The following is a 17,912-nucleotide window of genomic DNA, read 5'->3' as shown; positions in this document are numbered from 1 at the left end:
TGCCCATGCTCCGCCATTTACCGCGGGACCCTCCCCTCAGCGCGGGCGACGCCCACACGGGGGCAAAGGCTTCGCCAGCTGCTCTGCGCATGCGCCGGACCCGCGTGCCTCGTGGGCCCCGCTCTCCTCTCTTCCCAAGCGGGCGCGGTGCATTAGGGGAAGCGCGTCCGCCGGCCTCGCCCTTAGCAACGCGGCCCGCGCCGCTTCGGGCGCTGCGGGAGGAAACCCGCCGGAAGCAGCGGTTCGGCCGCGGGGCCACCGCGGGCGGTTCAGAGGAGGCCCCGGCCAAGCCGGGAGCGGCCGGGGGGCGTTTTCCTGCTGTCGGAGAGGAGCCGTCCCTCGGTGGGGTGTGCCGCGCTTCGTCCGGGCTAAGGCTTACTTGCTAAAGTGTGTGCATTCTGTATTAGAGATGAAATCAAATGCTGTCTTCTTAAGATTTTTGTGAAAATAGGTGGCCAGGCGAAGAGAGACCTCCTTAGCGTCCTCAGTGAGGGAAAGAGCACAAGGTGAATGCAGCCGTGTTAGACACGGAAGTATTTTTGAAGAAAGACATTGGAACCCAGGCTTCTTTAACTGTATTTTTTTTAAAAACGCTTGAATTGACATGGCAAAATTATATGAAGAGTGTTGAATGTAGAGAATAGCTGTGGCTGTGTTGTTACAAGAACATAGGTGGAGGAAGGATGGAAGATTTGAAGCTAGAAGAGGTCTCTTTCATTAGACTGACTAGTGTGGCTTAATGTTAGAATATGTTAGAATATGAGAGAATTATCTTGAATTTGAATTATCTGAGAATGTAAAGATACCATTCTGAAAGTAATAGTTACTTGTGATTGTTCAGTTTTAGTGATAAATAATATTTGAAACAATTTTCATCACAGTTGTATAAATACCTAACAAAATAAAATTCTATGAAATGTTGCCATATAATATTGGTTATAGGTTTTTTTGACTAAGTTTTTATGGCTAATCATCGCTTATTTTTAATTTCAAAGGCAGGAATTAAAAACTAAAATGAAATTTGAGCTCTTTTGAACTTGTAAACCTTATTACTATTTATATTTTGATGTTTTTAAAGATATATATAAAACCACTGAGATAATATTCAGTATGTTAAATGTTTCACAGAAAAATGATGCAAAATGTGCATCTGGCTCCTGAGACTGATGAAGATGATCTTTATTCTGGCTACAATGATTATAACCCCACATTTGACACAGAGGTAAAAATATTTGCTGTTTCCCACCTTTCCCATACATAGGATTTTAGCTTCTAAGTACAAGATAAGTACAATAATGCACAAATGTGCTCCTGCTTTGAAGTGCAATTTTCTTGATTTGGCAAGAAATATGTAAAATTTCACCAGGATCTTTTTGAATAGTTATTTCTTTGATTATTTTTCTATTCCAACAAAATACTTGTGTGTTTCATAGCAGATCTAATATGCTGTAATGGTTAGAATTTATGAAGTATAAAGTCCTAGTTATTTGAAGGCTATATTCCCATTCAGGTACATTCAATATGGTGTTTCCCAAACAGTGTGCAGCAGCAAGTTTTCTGACAAAAGAGGCTACTTGTTGGCCAATAGGTCATTGTTCTCTTACTGTGCTACAGCTGAAAAAGATAAGAGTAGACTGGAGTCCTGCAGGTCTCTGTGCAATCGGTAGAGCATCTGGGATGACTTCCAGTAACCCTGCAGACCACTTTCTGGTAACTGCTCATGTACTGGAATTGGAAAAACAGGGGGATTGTTTGGTCCAAACCCACTATCCTGCTCAAAGCAGGACCAATGTTGCAAAACTTGGTATCTTGTGTGAAATTCCAGTGCCAAATTCATGGGAGTTGCAGTGTGACCTCAGAGACACGAAATCTCTGGGTATGACAGCCATTAAAGTTAAAATTTTGAAATAGCGCTAGTAGTCAGCTTTTGGAGGGAAATAAAATTTCATGTTATGTTTTATCACTTAAGCTCTACTTTCTCAGTGTATTTTTATTTTTCAGAGAATGAGTTTTTACATTTCCTAATCTGAAATACCCCAAAAGATAGACCAAATAATATAATCATTATGAAACTTGCCATTCATTTATCTTAAAGTCAAGTATTTTTGGAAGAATAATTGTTTTTCTGCCTATCTGTTTTAAATAGTCATAAGGCTCTGGAATTGTGGCTTTGAGTGTTGTGGTTTTAAAAGAGTTGATATTTTTATTTTATCTTTTCTAGGATTTAGAAAATGATGTAGCTTTTCAACAGGCAGCAAGAACAAGTCATGGTAGAAGACCTCCTGTAAGTACCTTTACAATACATTGCAATAGCGTAGACCTCCTCTAGAGCCCTAGCTGTAATTTTGGCACTGATGCAAACATATCTTGGGAATCTTATCTTTTTTTTTTTTTTTTTTTTTTTTTTTTTTTGTCTGCCGCTAAAATGAAGATACAGACTTCAGTTATTTGTATGAAAATAAGTAAAAAAATTAGCAGAGCACGAATTCCATTAAGTTCTGGAGATAAGCTAGAGCAAACAAGAAACTTCGGTTGGAAATGTGTTTTCTTGTTTGATAAAATGAGATAAAGCCTTGTTAAAGAGCAAAGTGATATATTCTGAAAGGCCTTTGTTCAATATTCTATACATAGAATTAGTTGCTCTGACATACAATTTCAAGGTTGAGTTGCATACTAGACAGTGGGATTTAGAAAACCACGTGTTACTGTTTTGATCATTTTTTTCCTCCATATTAATGTAATTTACCTTTTTTTAACTTTCATTTAGCTTATATCTTAGCTTATATCTTATATCAGTTTTCAAAACTAAATATAAAGTTGTCACCTACATTTTAGAAGTACGTACTGTATGTCTAAAGAAGAGCTGGAACTATCTGATTAATGTTACTTCTTTGCCAGAATAATTTGGTTCTACAATGAGAATTATTTCTATAACAACTGAAGCATTACTTCTATGAATTCACTACGGAAAGTATCTATAAAGACTAATAATTAACACACATGGTTGTTAATTGCTGGGGGCGGGGGGGGTATTGGTGTCGGGTTTTTTTTATCCGCCCAGATGACAGCCAAAATTCCTAGTACATCAGCTTCAAGACCTTTAGCTACTGGATTTGGGGTAAATTTTTGTTATTTTGTATTCTTAATGAAAATCAGGTATTTGTGAAAAAAATAAATTTACCATTTAATCCTTTGCACAAAGGTAGCTTTTTAAATCCAATTACTTCATTTTAGTGAACTATATGTGTTTATTAATTTTAATTAATTCACAACTGTGCACTTGGTCAAGGCATAGTTACTGTGTTGTGGGGGTTTTTTGGTTTTTTTTTGTTGTTGTTGTTGGTTTTTTGTTTGTTTGTTTGGGGGGTTGGTTTTTTTTACTTTTTTTTTTTTTTTTTTCCCCAAACTGTACTGTAAATCAACTTCCATACTGCATAAGGCAGTAGATTCCAAAGTATTAACCTGATTTTCTTGCAGGAGGAACTGGATGGTTGTTATTTGGGCTTGGGAAAGTTTTCTGAAAGTTAAGGTGAAATTAAGTCTTTAAAAAATATGGGGTTTTGAACCACTTCTAGTTTAATCAGAAAAAGTTGGTATACTTAGCCCATTGTTACTCTTAAATAGCTAACACTTGTTTTGCTATGGAAACAGAAGTTACACACTAGTCATATATCCACTGTGCCCTTATCCCAATACATTGTCAACCTGTTAGCCTGTCTCAGTCAAATTTGAAGAGATTGCTCTTAGATATAAAGTTACTGTAAGTTTTATGACAAATAGAGAAGGGAGATCACATTGCTTTAGATCTTTTATACAGCTAGCTGGGTAACAATTTCAAGAACACCTCAATTCTGTTATAAGTCATTGAAATTCTACCTTTACTTTGAACCTTCTGTTACCTGCTCTGGTAACAGGTTTGAGACTGCTTTTTCTTAGCAGTTGTATTTGCCGATGCTTAGTGCAGTACCACGCTGTGATGGGAAAAGCTATCTTGTTAAAACAGTGCACAAAAAGGCCCTTCCTAAGGATAATAAAGACTGAGGTGTGTACCTGCATTAGTAGAGCTAGAAACCTCCAAAGCATTGTCCAGTCCACAGTACTGCCTATTTCACTCTGCAGATGTGCTTGTCATGCGCTACAGTCCTTATTAATGTAGATTCAGCCTTAGCAGAAGGAAATGAAAAACAGCGAGGATGTGTGATGGATAGTAAGTAAAATAGTAGTAAAACATAGGCCTCTGAGTGGGAATTAGGGGCATACTTTTTCATGGCCTGAAACCCTTTATTTTTGTCTGTTTGTGTAGGACATTTGGAGCAACCTTTAGCACTTGCTACTAAATAGTTCACATCTATTTCTTTACATTTTTTACACTACTAGAGAAAGACAGTCTGCGACATGACAGCTAATGGAAAGATATCCGTTGGCAGTTTCAAAGTGTATCTGTATTTATTGTAAAATAAATCTTCATGAAAGTATAACTTAAAATCTGCCCCTATATTAATCTCTTATCAGCTGTACTCAGAATCTGACTGAAGTATTTTGTGTAAATTACTTGTTCAATTTAAAGGTAGTAATTTCAATTATATAATAACGGGAAGTGCTGCTGCCTCAGATAGACTTCTTAAAAAATGACCTAGAAATTTGACAGAAATATCCAAAACCATAAAAAAACAATATTGTGAGTTTGTGCTAACTGAAGTGTTCAATGTCTTTAAGTCTGCCATGCACTGGCAGTATATTGCAAATGAGTAACTTAAATGGGAATTTTGCTATGCACTTATGTGACAGTTTGATCAACTCTTAAAACTTAGTGTTGAGAAGACTGTACATAGTCTTTACAGGCTTCTGATGCTTTGTGAATGCTAGTTTGAAACAATTTACTTATTTTTGTAGTCAAAGGCAACCTTAACTTCATCTATGGGAAGACCAATGACAGGAGCTATACAGGTAAAAGTTTCAGTATTTACATTTTATATTGATTTAGAACAATAAAGTTTTCTAGTAAATGCTTGGGTTTGATACAAGTGTTTCAAAGTTGGTTGAAGTAATACAAATTATTAGTGTTTCAATTTGTCCTTTTTTGAAAATACTGCTGTCAGAAAGCATGGGGGTTGTGATGAGTATTGTATTTGAGCACAGGGTTGGCAGGAACACTTACTAACATGCAATGAGTATTTTTTAATTTAAATAGGAGAGTGGTAGATTCTGTTTTTCTTATATACTTATACTCTAATAAGAGTCTGCTGTGATTTACCAATTACTTTCCCTCCACTACCCTTAAGTATATTGACTTAATGTTAAATCTGTCAATAGCCACTGTATTCTTTTGTGTCAGCCCGGGTGGGAAACATCCCGGTGGGAATTATCAGGGAACATCAAGAATAGGGCTGCTCCTTAAGGGAAGGCAAGCCAAGCCAGGAGTCTAAAGGGAAATCACATGGCCAGCAGTGCAGTGGCCTCACCAGCCAGGACCCAGTCTCACAATACCTGAGCAAGGCAAGTAGGATCCACCCAGAAATGGTGGCCATGTCCAACCAAAAGTCCAGAACATAAAGCAATATCATGATGATGAGGCAAGTCCAAGGTCAAGCCAAAAAGTCAACGCATAGGCCAGGGTTAGGACCAATTACCACTTCCCAGGACCATAGTGACAAGGCACGGCTAAAGTCAATCCAGGAGGTCAGTCCATAGGTTGAAATCTGGATCGAAAGACACTCTGGCCAGACATAGCAGTGTCTGATTTGTAAATCGGTAGTCCTCCAACAAAGCTCAGACTGGGGCTGAGGGACCAGGCTTGAGCTTAAATAAAGCTTCTAGATCCATGGATACGGTGTGTGGCTGGAGACCCCAGGTGAGTCTGATCAGGGCCATTAAGATTTATTAATGCACTCGGTCTCCTGACAGGAAAGTTTAATAAGCTGGCCTTGGGGGTGTCAGACCTTCTTGTGTTGGGAGACATTGTCTGGTAATAAGTTACAAATACAAAAAAAATTGTAGTTTCTTTGTGCCTCTCTTGGTTTAGATCAATTAAAACATTCAGATCTATAATCTCATAGGATTCTCTTTATTGTCAATAAAAATTTTAAAAGTAACTGGCTTCTAAACCAGTGACAGTAAGCTAGAGTACATTATAGGTCTCAAGACCAACAATTATTAAGAATTTTGTAAAAATAAAAGATGTTTGAAATTAAATATTCTGAATACGTATAAAATTTACACAAAGTGTTTGTTTGTGTCAATTACAGTTTCCCAATAGTGTTTGCTTCTCTACTTTGTAGACAGTTACAATGTATAATATTTGAGAAATAAAAACATTTTTTAAAATATTCAGTTTACTGAGGTGGTAACAACTGATTTTTGTATTTAAAGGTTTTGTAATATGTAACTCATGTCTGTACTGTCCGCAGTGTATTTTTTTAGGAATGCTATCTTAATATGCCTGTCTTTTTATTTAAGGATGGAGTTGCTCGACCAATGACAGCAGTGCATGCTGCAGGTTACACTAAGGCAGCTATGAGAGGTACAGTTTGTAGAAATCACCAGTTGCCAGAGGGAGATGTTATTTTACAATTTTCAGTACTCTGATAATTTTATAGGTTCTTCATTTGATCCTCTGGGCCAAGCAAGAGGTCCTGCTCCACCTCTGGAAATGAAAAATTCAGACAGGTTTGTTCAGTTTTGCATTAAATTATTTCAAAACGTTAAAAACAACCATGGGTAGAGTTTAAAAACATCCAGGCAGTTATGAAACCTTGAGGGGCCAAACTGTTAACTTTGTGGAATAATGCCACAAACATTTATGCGTGCGGTTAGCTGACTCGCCAGAGCAGTTGCACTGACTTTCAGGAACATCTGCTTTCAGTGATTTCTGGTTCTGGCTGTAGCTCGGCAGCCTGGATGTAGTTGTTGCCACACAAATGCTGTGATACCTGTTTAGAATTGTGGAAGAGTGTTTGACAGGCAAGGAATGTCATGATTCATGCAGCTCTCTGGGAAGAATTTGAGGGAATTTGTTTCTTCCTGTTCACTCTGAGCTTGGCACTTGAGATAAAACTGAGGTTGTGAAAGTTTTGCAGGCTAGTGTGAATGTTGTGGAGTTCACTCAGAACAAGCCACTGAGCTTTTCAATACAAAAGTTGTATTCTGGAAATATAGCTATACAGGAATAGCGATTTCTACTGAAATGTTTGGTTATTTAAGGAAAAAATTTAGATTAATAACAACTTTTTATTAAAATCTGCATTTGGAAGCTATACTTCAGTTATCTGTGCAAATAAAGGTTCAATTAATTGCTTTTAATACAATATTTCATTTCACTAGGTGTTTGGTTTGAAAGTTTTACCAGCCCATCTGTTCTGTCATTACTTCTCCTGAACAATTTTGGTCCATGAAATTTTCATGTCTGTCTTGTTCTCTTAAGAGGATTTGTGTTTTCTTAGGTCTCCATTCTCAAATTAAAAGTGTGAATGTGTTACCTTTGGAGGATCTTCTCTGGGCATAATTTCACATTATATTTTCTTTGATGGGAAAACCAGTTAGACATTTGATACATTACTGTGTTGTTTTATTGAAAATATCCTGTGTAAAAGCTTAGTGTTTCCAGCTATGTTACTAGTGTTAATACTTTCATTTATTGATTTATTTTTAATTTTAGTTCAGAAGAGAAGATTAGGCAGTTGGAAAAAAAAGTGAATGAACTGGTGGAAGAAAGCTGCATTGCCAACAGCTGTGGAGACTTGAAATTGGTAATTTTTCTGGATTTCACTTCACTTTTGGTATTATGTGAAGAAAAATTTGTATAGATAGATTTCAAATTGGCTTGGGTTCTAACATTTCAAATTATTAAAATAGTCTTAATTCTAACTTTGTTATGACTCTTCTAATCCAGTGATACTGGAATAGGTTTGTAATTGTTAGCATGGTAACTGCCACAGTTTTTGCCCAGGCTAACTAGTGTTTTTCTAAATGGTTCCTAGATATGGTTGAAGGTAACTATGGATAAGGAGCTATTTCCCACAGGCAGTTTGAATGTGTTTGATCTGTTGTAGAGGTTACTAGAGCAATGTCATGACAGTTAGTAATGGCTAAGTAACAGGCTCTAGCCCATTTGATTTACATCTAGTATAGATGTAATTAGTGAGTTCAAGCTGTTTGGATAAGTTAGGACTTATAATAAATGTTGTCTTTTTGTCTGACACAAAGGATTATTTTTCTATACACACTCTGATTCAGATAATTTCAAGTCTGTCTTTAGGTCTTGTGAAACATGGTGGGTACAGCATCATTTAATCTTACCTCAGCTGTCTTGAAGTAGGGGTAGTCTTAGCTGCAGCTTTGATCTGTTGAGAAGCATGCAGTCCATCTTTTGAGAGATCATCTTTGTCTAGAGGTCTGTCTTTGCATTGAGGTCTAGAATTGATTCAGCTCTCCGGAGCTACACTGGGCCCACTGACAGTGAGGAATTTCTTACCTTGAAGAGACTTTATGTTGTCCAGTGCTCTCCACACAGTGAAGGCCTCCTTAGCTCTTTTTTTATGCAAGGTGATGTTGTGTGCCTGTGTGATGCTTTTTATCAAACTACCTATGTTATCCTTACAATCTTATCTATATTTGGCAGATTTCTGAAGTTGTAATCCTTTATTTGCATGTTTTAGGCCTCTTGTAGGTGAGATACTCCATGTTACAATGGCAGGATCTGCCCTTTGTTTGTGGAGAAATATCCAGCGTTTCATTATCAAGCATACCTGGTTCAAGGTTTTTGCTTTATTTTTTTATGTCGAAGTGTTGTTTCTTATTTAGATTATACCAGACCATTCTGAGGGTCGTCTAGGATGTTTGTGTTAGTTTCTCACAAGTTCAGCAGAATATCCATTTTCCTGCAGAAGTCATCAAAGCTGCCAACTCATTATCTATAAAACAGCCAAGTTGAATTTGCCTTTTATTGTAAGGACTAAGAATTAAGCTGTGTTTTGAGAAGTACTTCCTTCGCTAGCTGCCTTGAGTGCCAGCTATTACTTTTTTAACCATCGCATCCTTGCAGAGGCATACAGGACTGCTAATGGCACTGTAGCATTAATTGCACAAAGGGTCTTCACACCAATCTGCAGAAGATTATCATTGGATAAAATAATAACTTTAGAGTTACTCAAATCGTGAATGTATAGGTGAAATACCACTTGTGGATGGATGGATAAAAAAGGGAAGCATTTTACCAGTATCCGGAATTAGTCAAAGTGTATGTACAGTATACATTTGTTTAACATGCGGATTTAGTTCCTGCCTTCACTTTTTTCCTTCCAACACCTTCCTGCACTGGGATTCTGCAACTAGGGAAACATGCCAAGCTTAAACACTCCCTCTTTTTTATTTTTTTAAACATTTATATGCACTTTCTATTATTAATACAAGTAGAATAATCTTGTAGGGTTGTAAGTGATTATGGTGTATATATGCATGTGACTATACTTCTCTAAAATTATACAACAAGCAGACTAAGACTAACTGTACGCCTGCTTCTTACTAATTAACACCTTTCTGTGGGTTATATTGTTACTCTTCAGGCATTAGGTACAGTCTGTGCAGCTAAAGAAAATGGACATGAGTATATGTTCATATTTGTTTTGAATATATTCTTGCTATCTTGGGTTAGTAAGATTCAAGGCATTGTTAAATTAAATTCTAGTATTTTATGTAAGGCTCTGGAAAAAGCAAAAGAGGCTGGAAGAAAGGAAAGAGTATTGGTGAGACAACGTGAACAAATTGCTACTCCAGAAAACATCAACTTGGACCTGACTTACTCAGTAAGTGCTTAGAAATCTTCAAGGAGTGAAAGTTGTTGGTAGCAAAGCTCCTAAAGAGACATTTCAGTGTTTACTGAGTGTGTCTGTGTTGTAATGCTCCTAGCAGTGTACCAGATCTACATTTGGAGGTGGGGGAAGTTCATGAAGATAAAGTGAATTATCTAAAAACTTGACGTTGGGTTGCAAAGGTCCATTTATACTATTGAGTCTATTCCTTTGGAATCTCAAGTACCAGAGAAACCACGTAGTCAACATTAGTGAAGAAGGATGCCCTTAATCATCTATTCCAGCTACGTACTCACATAGAAAACGTGTATCAAAATATAACAGATGTAAAGTCTGTACTTAAAAAATGAATAGTCTAGAAAATGTAACATTCCAAGAGAAGAAAACAGGACAGATCAGGTACTGCCTTTAACTTGAACCATAAAGTGACAGGGAAAGTATTACTTGAAATAAAAGTGTGTTAATATTCCTGAATCTTAAAGCAAGTATAGATTTACATTCTGGTTTTCAAATTAATAGTAGATTTAAAAAAAAAAAAAGATACAATATACATAAAAATACTTAGGGAGCAATTTAAATTTCTCTACAGCGCTTGAGGTAGTGCTGTAGAGAAAATTATTAACAATGAATATATTGAGTTAGGCAGACCTAGTAATTTACTTTACGGTGAAGGTCAGAGTAAAGCTGGGAAAAAAATGTGGAAGTATTTTACCTGACACCAGTGGAGCTTCTGTTTTGAAACAGCAGTTTGGAAAAATTCTCTGTTCGTAAACTGAGTGACCACAGGTAGTAGGACTGTTTTTCACATGTTGGGAATCACAAATTAGGCAGTTTCTGAGAATTATCTTGTATGAAGGTTTTCTTAATACACTTGAATTATAACATTGTGTTTACTTAGATGTAAGGCTCACTTAGCATGGCTTTCAAGGTAAATTAATTTGAAATTATCTATTATGAATTCAAGTTTATTACTGTTGCAAGAACCGTGTTATTTTCTTGTACCTATAATTCCATTTTTCTATAGGTTCTCTTCAATCTGGCCAGTCAGTATGCTGCTAATGAAATGTATGCTGAAGCACTGAATACTTACCAAGTTATAGTGAAGAATAAGATGTTCAGCAATGGAGGTAGGTTACAGTCCAAAGTGGATTGAAATTGATAGTCAGGCATTCAAAATAAGACCTTCATTTGCGTGGTGTTGACTCACAGAGATCTTAGCCCTCGTTTCTGCCTGCCAGAGTGGACGACAGATACTCATACTCTCTGACTTAGTGTAACTTAGTGTGGTTTGGCTCTCCAACTTATGAAGTCTTTTCCTTCCATGGGCTAAGCTAAACTTCAAGCGAAAGATATCATTTTCTCATGCAGCACACACTATATACTGATTTGGTTGGTTTTTTTTTTCTTTTTTATCTTTTGACTCAGCTTTCCCCTTCTGAATGCTTCTTTTAGTATTTTGCACATCTTTGAGACTCCTACAGTGGACTTTTCTCAGGGATTGTTATTTGCAGCTGTCTTCCTGGAGAGCACTATAAATAATCTCTACCTCATCACTCAACTCACAATAAAAATCAGAATACATCTTAACATTGATAATTTTTTTCTAGGTTTCATTACTACTTCGTCGTCTTCTGAGTGAAAATTCACAGAAGGCTGTTCTGTGCAGTACTTTTTTAAAGGGCCACTGGTACCCTATAATGAAGACAAATTTGTTAAGAAGTTGTTCTACTCTATCACTTTGAAACAATTTTAAAATGCTGTAACTATGCTTTAAAAGGCTGTAAATCATTGACTTCTTTTGATAGGCAGACTGAAGGTGAATATGGGAAATATATATTTAAAGCAACGGAACTATTCCAAAGCTATCAAATTCTACCGTATGGCTCTAGACCAGATTCCTAGTGTCCACAAAGAGATGAGGTGAGTTTTTCTACTAGTAGCTAGTAGGCATGGTTCTGAAATACGGGTTTTGGATACAGTATGATTTGATAGTTAAAAATGTAACCTAATCCTGATTTCTTTACTTAGGATTAAAATAATGCAAAATATTGGAGTTGCGTTTATTAAAACTGGCCAATACGTTGATGCCATTTCTTCATTTGAACATATAATGAGCATGTCCCCAAACCTGAAGGCAGGCTTCAACTTGATCCTATGTTATTTTGCTATTGGAAATGGTGAGCAAATGAAAAAAGCCTTCCAAAAACTGATTGCAGTTCCCTTGGAAATGGATTATGATGACAAATACATTTCATCAAATGTAAGTTTGAATAAAATAAACTGTGTCTTTATATGGTAAATCAGGAGGAAGAGGAGAGGCGTTGAATGCTTGGACTGTACTGAATATGTAAATCCATGTGTATTTATTTATCTAAAATAGCCTGCCTTTTTTTTTTTTTTACCAGTATGAAATTAGTGTGGCAGTACTGCTCAGAAGTGTAAAATAATGTTGAGAACATTCAAATTTTTTTTCCTTAAAATATACAATGTATATAAAATCCACATCACGCAATTGTCTTCAAAAAGATTTTATTGAAATTCATCTAGGCTGACTTTCACAGCTCACTTACTGCTTTGCCTCTTTTATTTATATAAAATTTTAATAAAATATTTATAAGCTAAAATAAAAGGAGCAAAGCAATGAGTGAGTTAATGCAAGTTATCTCAAATAAGTACTACTAAAACTTGTAATACTGTAGTAGTATTTTGCAGAAGAAAATCTTAATAAAGTTTACAGGTGCTTGTTTTAGTTTATTAGACTTTTTTGGAAACTGGACTTCCTTTGTAACATGAAGCCAGCAGCTCATGATCTAAAAGACAGAAAAAAGTAAATAATATGTTGAGTTCCTTTTAGAAAGATCCTCTATAGAAGGATTGAGGCAAGCCCTTTGTATTCTCTTAGTTGTCTTTTTTTCAGTGATGCAAAGCTTCCATTTTCCATTTTAAAGATAAAAGATACAATGTCTTCAGACTATTTACAGCTTAAGAGTAGCTGTTGCTTCCTATTGTCCTAGCATAAGCAAATAAAATTTAATATATGAAGCATATTTTTTTACTTATTGATAAATACATATATAATTTCTTATATATCTTTTTATATATATTTGATATATATCAATTTCTCATATTAGAAATTATGTAACAGTAAGAGTCATTAAACACTTGAATTAATTGAAGACTATGTAAGATCATTCATTGGAAGAAAAGCTTTAGACTGTAGAAGTTCTTTCTAAGGTTAGGCAAACTATGGCTTTAACAGACATTCCAAGTTCTGTATTTTGTTATGAGGAGGTCAAAGAAAAGATAATAAAGTTTTCTTCTGGTTCTTTTTTTTTTTTTTTTGTATAAATCTATGATCTATCCTCAATAAACGAGGAGGGGGTGGCTACCCAGCATACCTGCATTAGTTCTTTTAGAACTGAGAGATGTGTGATAGAAACCACAAGATGATCATGTGAGTTATTGAAATGAGAAGGCAACACAAGTCCTCATCTTACCAGTGCAGTTCAGCAAATGCTTAAACATGCTCTTTATTTTTAAGCATGTGAGTATTCTCACTCTGATTTGCAGTCTTCCCAGTCTGATACCCATGACATTAACTACACCTATTAATAACCCTAATGTGAGTTATGACCACATACATGAGCAGAAACACAGGATTAAAGTAGTTGTAATGCCAAATTTCAGATTTTGTGGTTAGAAAACTACTTTAAACTGAAGCTTGCTTTATGAAATGTGAACAGTAAATAACTGACATAGACTATGTAATTTGTGTCAATTTATGTTTACAGTCATATTATTTAAAAATAATTAAAATGCATGTATACTGGGATAATTTGCAGTTGTTTTGTCCCCCTCCAGGATGATCCACATACAAATCTACTAATTGAAGCCATTAAAAATGACAGCTTAAGACAAATAGAACGTGAGAGGTAATGGTGGAGTCTATTCTTTCTTGACTATGATGCCATGGATTTTAGCTCCTGAAAGGATTATCAGTTTCCTTATGTGTCCACAACTCTTGTTATAAAATTGTCCTCATAATTCTTAGGAAAGAACACACTTGGAAGGACTAGTTGGATCACTCAGCCTAATGTACTGCACTGAAGCAGAATATTGGCCAATACCTAATTGGGTATTAGTCAATAGCCAGCTGAATATGAGCTGGCAGTGTGGCCAGGAGGGCCATTAGCATCCTGGCTTATATCAGAAGTAGTGTGGCCAGCAGGAGTAGGGAAGCGATTGTGCCCCTGAACTCGGCACTGGTGAGGCTGCATCTTGAATACTGTGTTCAGTTTTGGGCCCCTCAGTACAGAAAGGACATTGAGTTGCTGGAGCGCGTCCAGAGAAGGGCAACAAAGCTGGTGAGGGGTCTGGAGACCAAGCATTATGAGAAGCGGCTGAGGGAACTGGGGGTTGTTTAGTCTGGAGAAGAGGAGGCTGAGGGAAGATCTTAACGCTCTCTACCACTACCTGAAAGGAGGCTGTAGTGAGGTGGGTGTCACTCTCTTCTCCCAAGTAACTAGTGATAGGATAAGAGGAAGTGGCCTCAAGTTGCACCAGGGGAGGTTTAGATTGGATATTAGGGAAAAAATTCTTCACCAAAAGGATTTGCAAGCGCTGGAACAGGCTGCTCAGGGTAGGGTCACCATCCCTGGAGGTATTTAAAAGACGTGTAGACGTGGTGCTTAGGGACATGGTTTAGTGGTGGACTTGGCAGTGTTAGGTTAACGATTGGACTTGATGATCTTAAAGGTCTTTTCCAACCTAAACTGTTCTGCAATTCTATGATCTACCCCAGATGCTGTAGGTTACACTGCTTAAAATTTGCAGTATTGTTTTTTTCAAAAAATATAACTACAGTGTGCAGTGAAAGGAAAACAGAAAAAAGGGTTTTATCAAGATACAGGGCAGTAGCAGGGTACTGGTTACATTTACTTTTAAGATTGTCCTGAGTGCAGGAAGAAGCGAGAACAAGATTCTGTTATTTTTTCATATCCATGATTTTAAAATGGTGACATGTTTTTGTGTTGTGGTTTTTTTTTGTTTTTTTGTTTTTTTTTCTTCTTAGTAAATCCATGGCAGAGGAATACATCATGACAGCTGCTAAACTCATTGCACCAGTAATTGAGTCATCTTTTGCAGTGGGCTATGACTGGTAAGAGTCAAGCAGGGCTTCTTTTTGTCTAAACTATATGCCAATCTCTCGTGCTGCTTGTGAAACCAGATTCACAAACTTGAACAGCCTGGGAAACATATTTTTTTGCACATCTCAAACACAGCATCCAGGCTATTTTCAGTTTGCCTCCATAATGTTCTGGAGAAGAAAAAAATAAAACATTAGAGTCTATTGTGTTAAAAATTATTTTCATCATATCGGTGAAACTCAAAGTGTATAACTAACAGTTGAGCTGTTCCGAATTAGCACAAAAAGAGCTTCTTAAAGGTCAATTGAATTAGAAAGTTAAATTTGAAAATTCAAGAACTTTAAAAAGTCTCGAGAGACAAATGCTGTACAGAAGGCCATGATTGCTACTTTTTACTGTAAGTTTGAAAATAGAATAATGAAGACTGAGTGCCTAAGAAATTTTAATTACTCCGTAGAGTCATTATATGACACACTGGAAGCTAAATATTGTTAGAAAGGTTCATTTGCATTTCATTTATAAACTTAATGTTTATAAATGTAGACTTAAGCTAGTGTTTCTTAAACATTTATACAAGGGTATACAGTGATAGGCTGCTGCTACAGTTTAGCATTTTGATTTTTGTATTCACTTTATTTTTCAATTTACAGTTTAACTTATGCTTTCTGTGGAATGTTCTACGGCAGAATACTCCTCTCTTGAAAAACAAAATAAGAGATACACTTCCTATAAGGATAGTTTAAAATTATTAGTATTTTGAATATGTATTTTTAACTGGTTTTCAGTTTTCTAATCTAAGACTTACTTTGATATTTTTAGGAACTTTATTGGAAAATAACATGTACGCAAATTAATGCTGTGTATCTGCAGCCGCAACATTACTAACAAATAGGCTCAGTATTTAGGAAGTGAAGGAAGTTTGAGAAAAGAAACTTTCCTTTACCTGTTTTTTGTTTTTTGGTTTTTTTTTTTTTGGCCAGTTAGGATTATTTTCCAGTTTCTCAAGTCCTATAGTTATAATTAATAAAACTGCTTATACTAACATGAAATGATTTCTCACACAGTCATGTTTAGTCTGGTAGAATCCACAAGGTGGTGTTTGATGGTTTAATAATCATTACAATCTTACAGTTTCCCTACTTTTGCCATTCTGACTTATCAGAACGTAAACAGTATGTCTTATGAAAATTAGCTTGCTGCTTTATAACTTTTTAGCATGACTAAGTCAGATTTGTTTGCTCTGTATCTTGTGGTTTTGTACAAGGAAAGTGGAAAAGGTTGTCAGATATTCAGTTTCCTTGGTGCTATCCACAAAATAATGTCATGAAGTAAAACACTTTCATACCTGTTCTGGCTAATTAAACAACTTCTGGTGAGATGTCTGGGATTCTTTTGTGTGTATCAGGACAGATTTACTTTCTGTTCTTCTAATCTGAGATACAGTGAAAGAGTTTAACCAGCAGTTTGAGCTTGATTTTCCAAATACTACACTTTGTTATGAGTTCTTTGAGTATTAAATGTGCTTTTAATGAAATTAATTTTATTTACAGAAATAAAGTGGGGACAAATAGTCTTTGGATTTCATAACTTTCTTACTTGAAGTGACAAAATCTTGGGACTATTCTGTCCTATTCCATAAGGAAAGTTGAATAGTTAGGTCTTGTTGCATTTTATGCTTGAAAGATGTTAACAGTAGCAATTGAAAACTGGGATTTGACCTTTCTTTTATTACAGATATCTTTGTAGAAATTGCTGGTTTTTTTAAATATAGTTTTTCCTCCAACATCAACAGGCATTTTATATGCTTTGTGTAGGTTGTCCATGTGCCAACCTACTTACAGCAGCAGGTAGTTTGTTAAATTAAACATTTGTTGGCGAATTAGCCAACTACTGGAAGAAAAGAAAAAGGCTTTCAACCATTAAAAAAAAAAAAAGTGGAAGAGATTAAAGAAGCATCCCACAAAGTTGTTAATATTCTGAACAGTATGAGAGAACACTATATGCATATAATAAATAAGTCTTGCTTTAAAATGATTAGGCAATTTAAAAGTACATCCTGGAAGATGGTGTCTGTGAATTAACATCTGAACTCTCTGCTGTCTTCTATTCTGCCCTCGTTTTGCAGAAGACCCTAAGCCAGAAGTAACTGGTGGACGATTAGAAAGAGATTTATTATGATGATTGCATTATTATTATGTAGCTCAGAGACACAATCTTGCAGTGTTTGCCTTTGTTCACTGAGTTGGTTTATGGGTTTGGTAGTGTATGCAACAGGAGATCAGGTTTAAAAAATTAGCTGATAGAACCTATCCAAAGAAAATGGTTTGAAAAATAATCTTAGTCAGTATTTGACATGAAGTATCACTCAGTGATGGAAAATAACGTGCTATTTGGGCAGCTGACTAAAAATAAGAGCAGAGACAGTATTATTAAGGTAGGTTACAGGAAGAAATTTTTTTCAATTTTTTTTTTTAAATCAAAGTGCTCTTTACCTCTGTAAAGAAAGAATATCTAAGAACAACTAATTTTGGAAAGCGAATTGGCTGCAGAATTATGTAACTTAGTGCCATTTGCACAGATGCATTTTGTTTATCTTTATGGCTGGCTTTCTGTTGCAGGTGTGTTGAAGTAGTAAAAGCTTCCCACTATGTAGAGTTAGCCAATGACCTGGAAATAAATAAAGCCACTACTTACTTGAGGCAGCAGGAATTTAGCCAGGTATGGTAACTTTTCACATTACTACTTTTTAATACTGTATTAGCAAAGATATCCTTCTTAGCCACAGCATATTTTTCAGCAAGGGAAAGAATGATTTATGCACACATTATAGTTAAATTGATGCTGCTCTGTAAAATAATTTCATTAAAACACCGATGGATGAGTTTTATCTAAATGAAATTTCTGCCATGGAAGTTACAGTGAATGCAGTTCATTTCCAAATTAAGATACCTAAATTTAG

At 35.9% G+C, this 17,912-nt stretch overlaps 1 protein-coding gene across 1 annotated transcript in view; it reads left to right on the top strand.

The window, feature by feature from the left end:
* The first annotated feature begins 200 nt into the window (after positions 1 to 200).
* Positions 201 to 17,912, top strand: part of IFT88 (intraflagellar transport 88) — a 48,005-nt gene continuing 30,293 nt past the window's right edge. Inside the window, exons 1-14 of the mRNA XM_086742335.1 lie at positions 201 to 387; positions 1,129 to 1,222; positions 2,222 to 2,284; positions 4,894 to 4,947; positions 6,457 to 6,520; positions 6,597 to 6,666; positions 7,655 to 7,745; positions 9,696 to 9,800; positions 10,831 to 10,933; positions 11,612 to 11,726; positions 11,835 to 12,066; positions 13,668 to 13,738; positions 14,878 to 14,964; positions 17,572 to 17,671. Of these exons, the coding sequence (XP_086598461.1) occupies positions 1,133 to 1,222; positions 2,222 to 2,284; positions 4,894 to 4,947; positions 6,457 to 6,520; positions 6,597 to 6,666; positions 7,655 to 7,745; positions 9,696 to 9,800; positions 10,831 to 10,933; positions 11,612 to 11,726; positions 11,835 to 12,066; positions 13,668 to 13,738; positions 14,878 to 14,964; positions 17,572 to 17,671 (1,245 nt within the window). The 5' untranslated portion in view covers positions 201 to 387; positions 1,129 to 1,132. The remainder of the gene's footprint in view (positions 388 to 1,128; positions 1,223 to 2,221; positions 2,285 to 4,893; positions 4,948 to 6,456; positions 6,521 to 6,596; positions 6,667 to 7,654; positions 7,746 to 9,695; positions 9,801 to 10,830; positions 10,934 to 11,611; positions 11,727 to 11,834; positions 12,067 to 13,667; positions 13,739 to 14,877; positions 14,965 to 17,571; positions 17,672 to 17,912) is intronic.

Source organism: Chlamydotis macqueenii, chromosome 1 (genome assembly GCF_036417535.1).
Source record: "Chlamydotis macqueenii isolate bChlMac1 chromosome 1, bChlMac1.mat, whole genome shotgun sequence".
Classification (NCBI taxonomy): domain Eukaryota; kingdom Metazoa; phylum Chordata; class Aves; order Otidiformes; family Otididae; genus Chlamydotis; species Chlamydotis macqueenii.
This window is presented reverse-complemented; position numbering and strand designations above follow the sequence as displayed.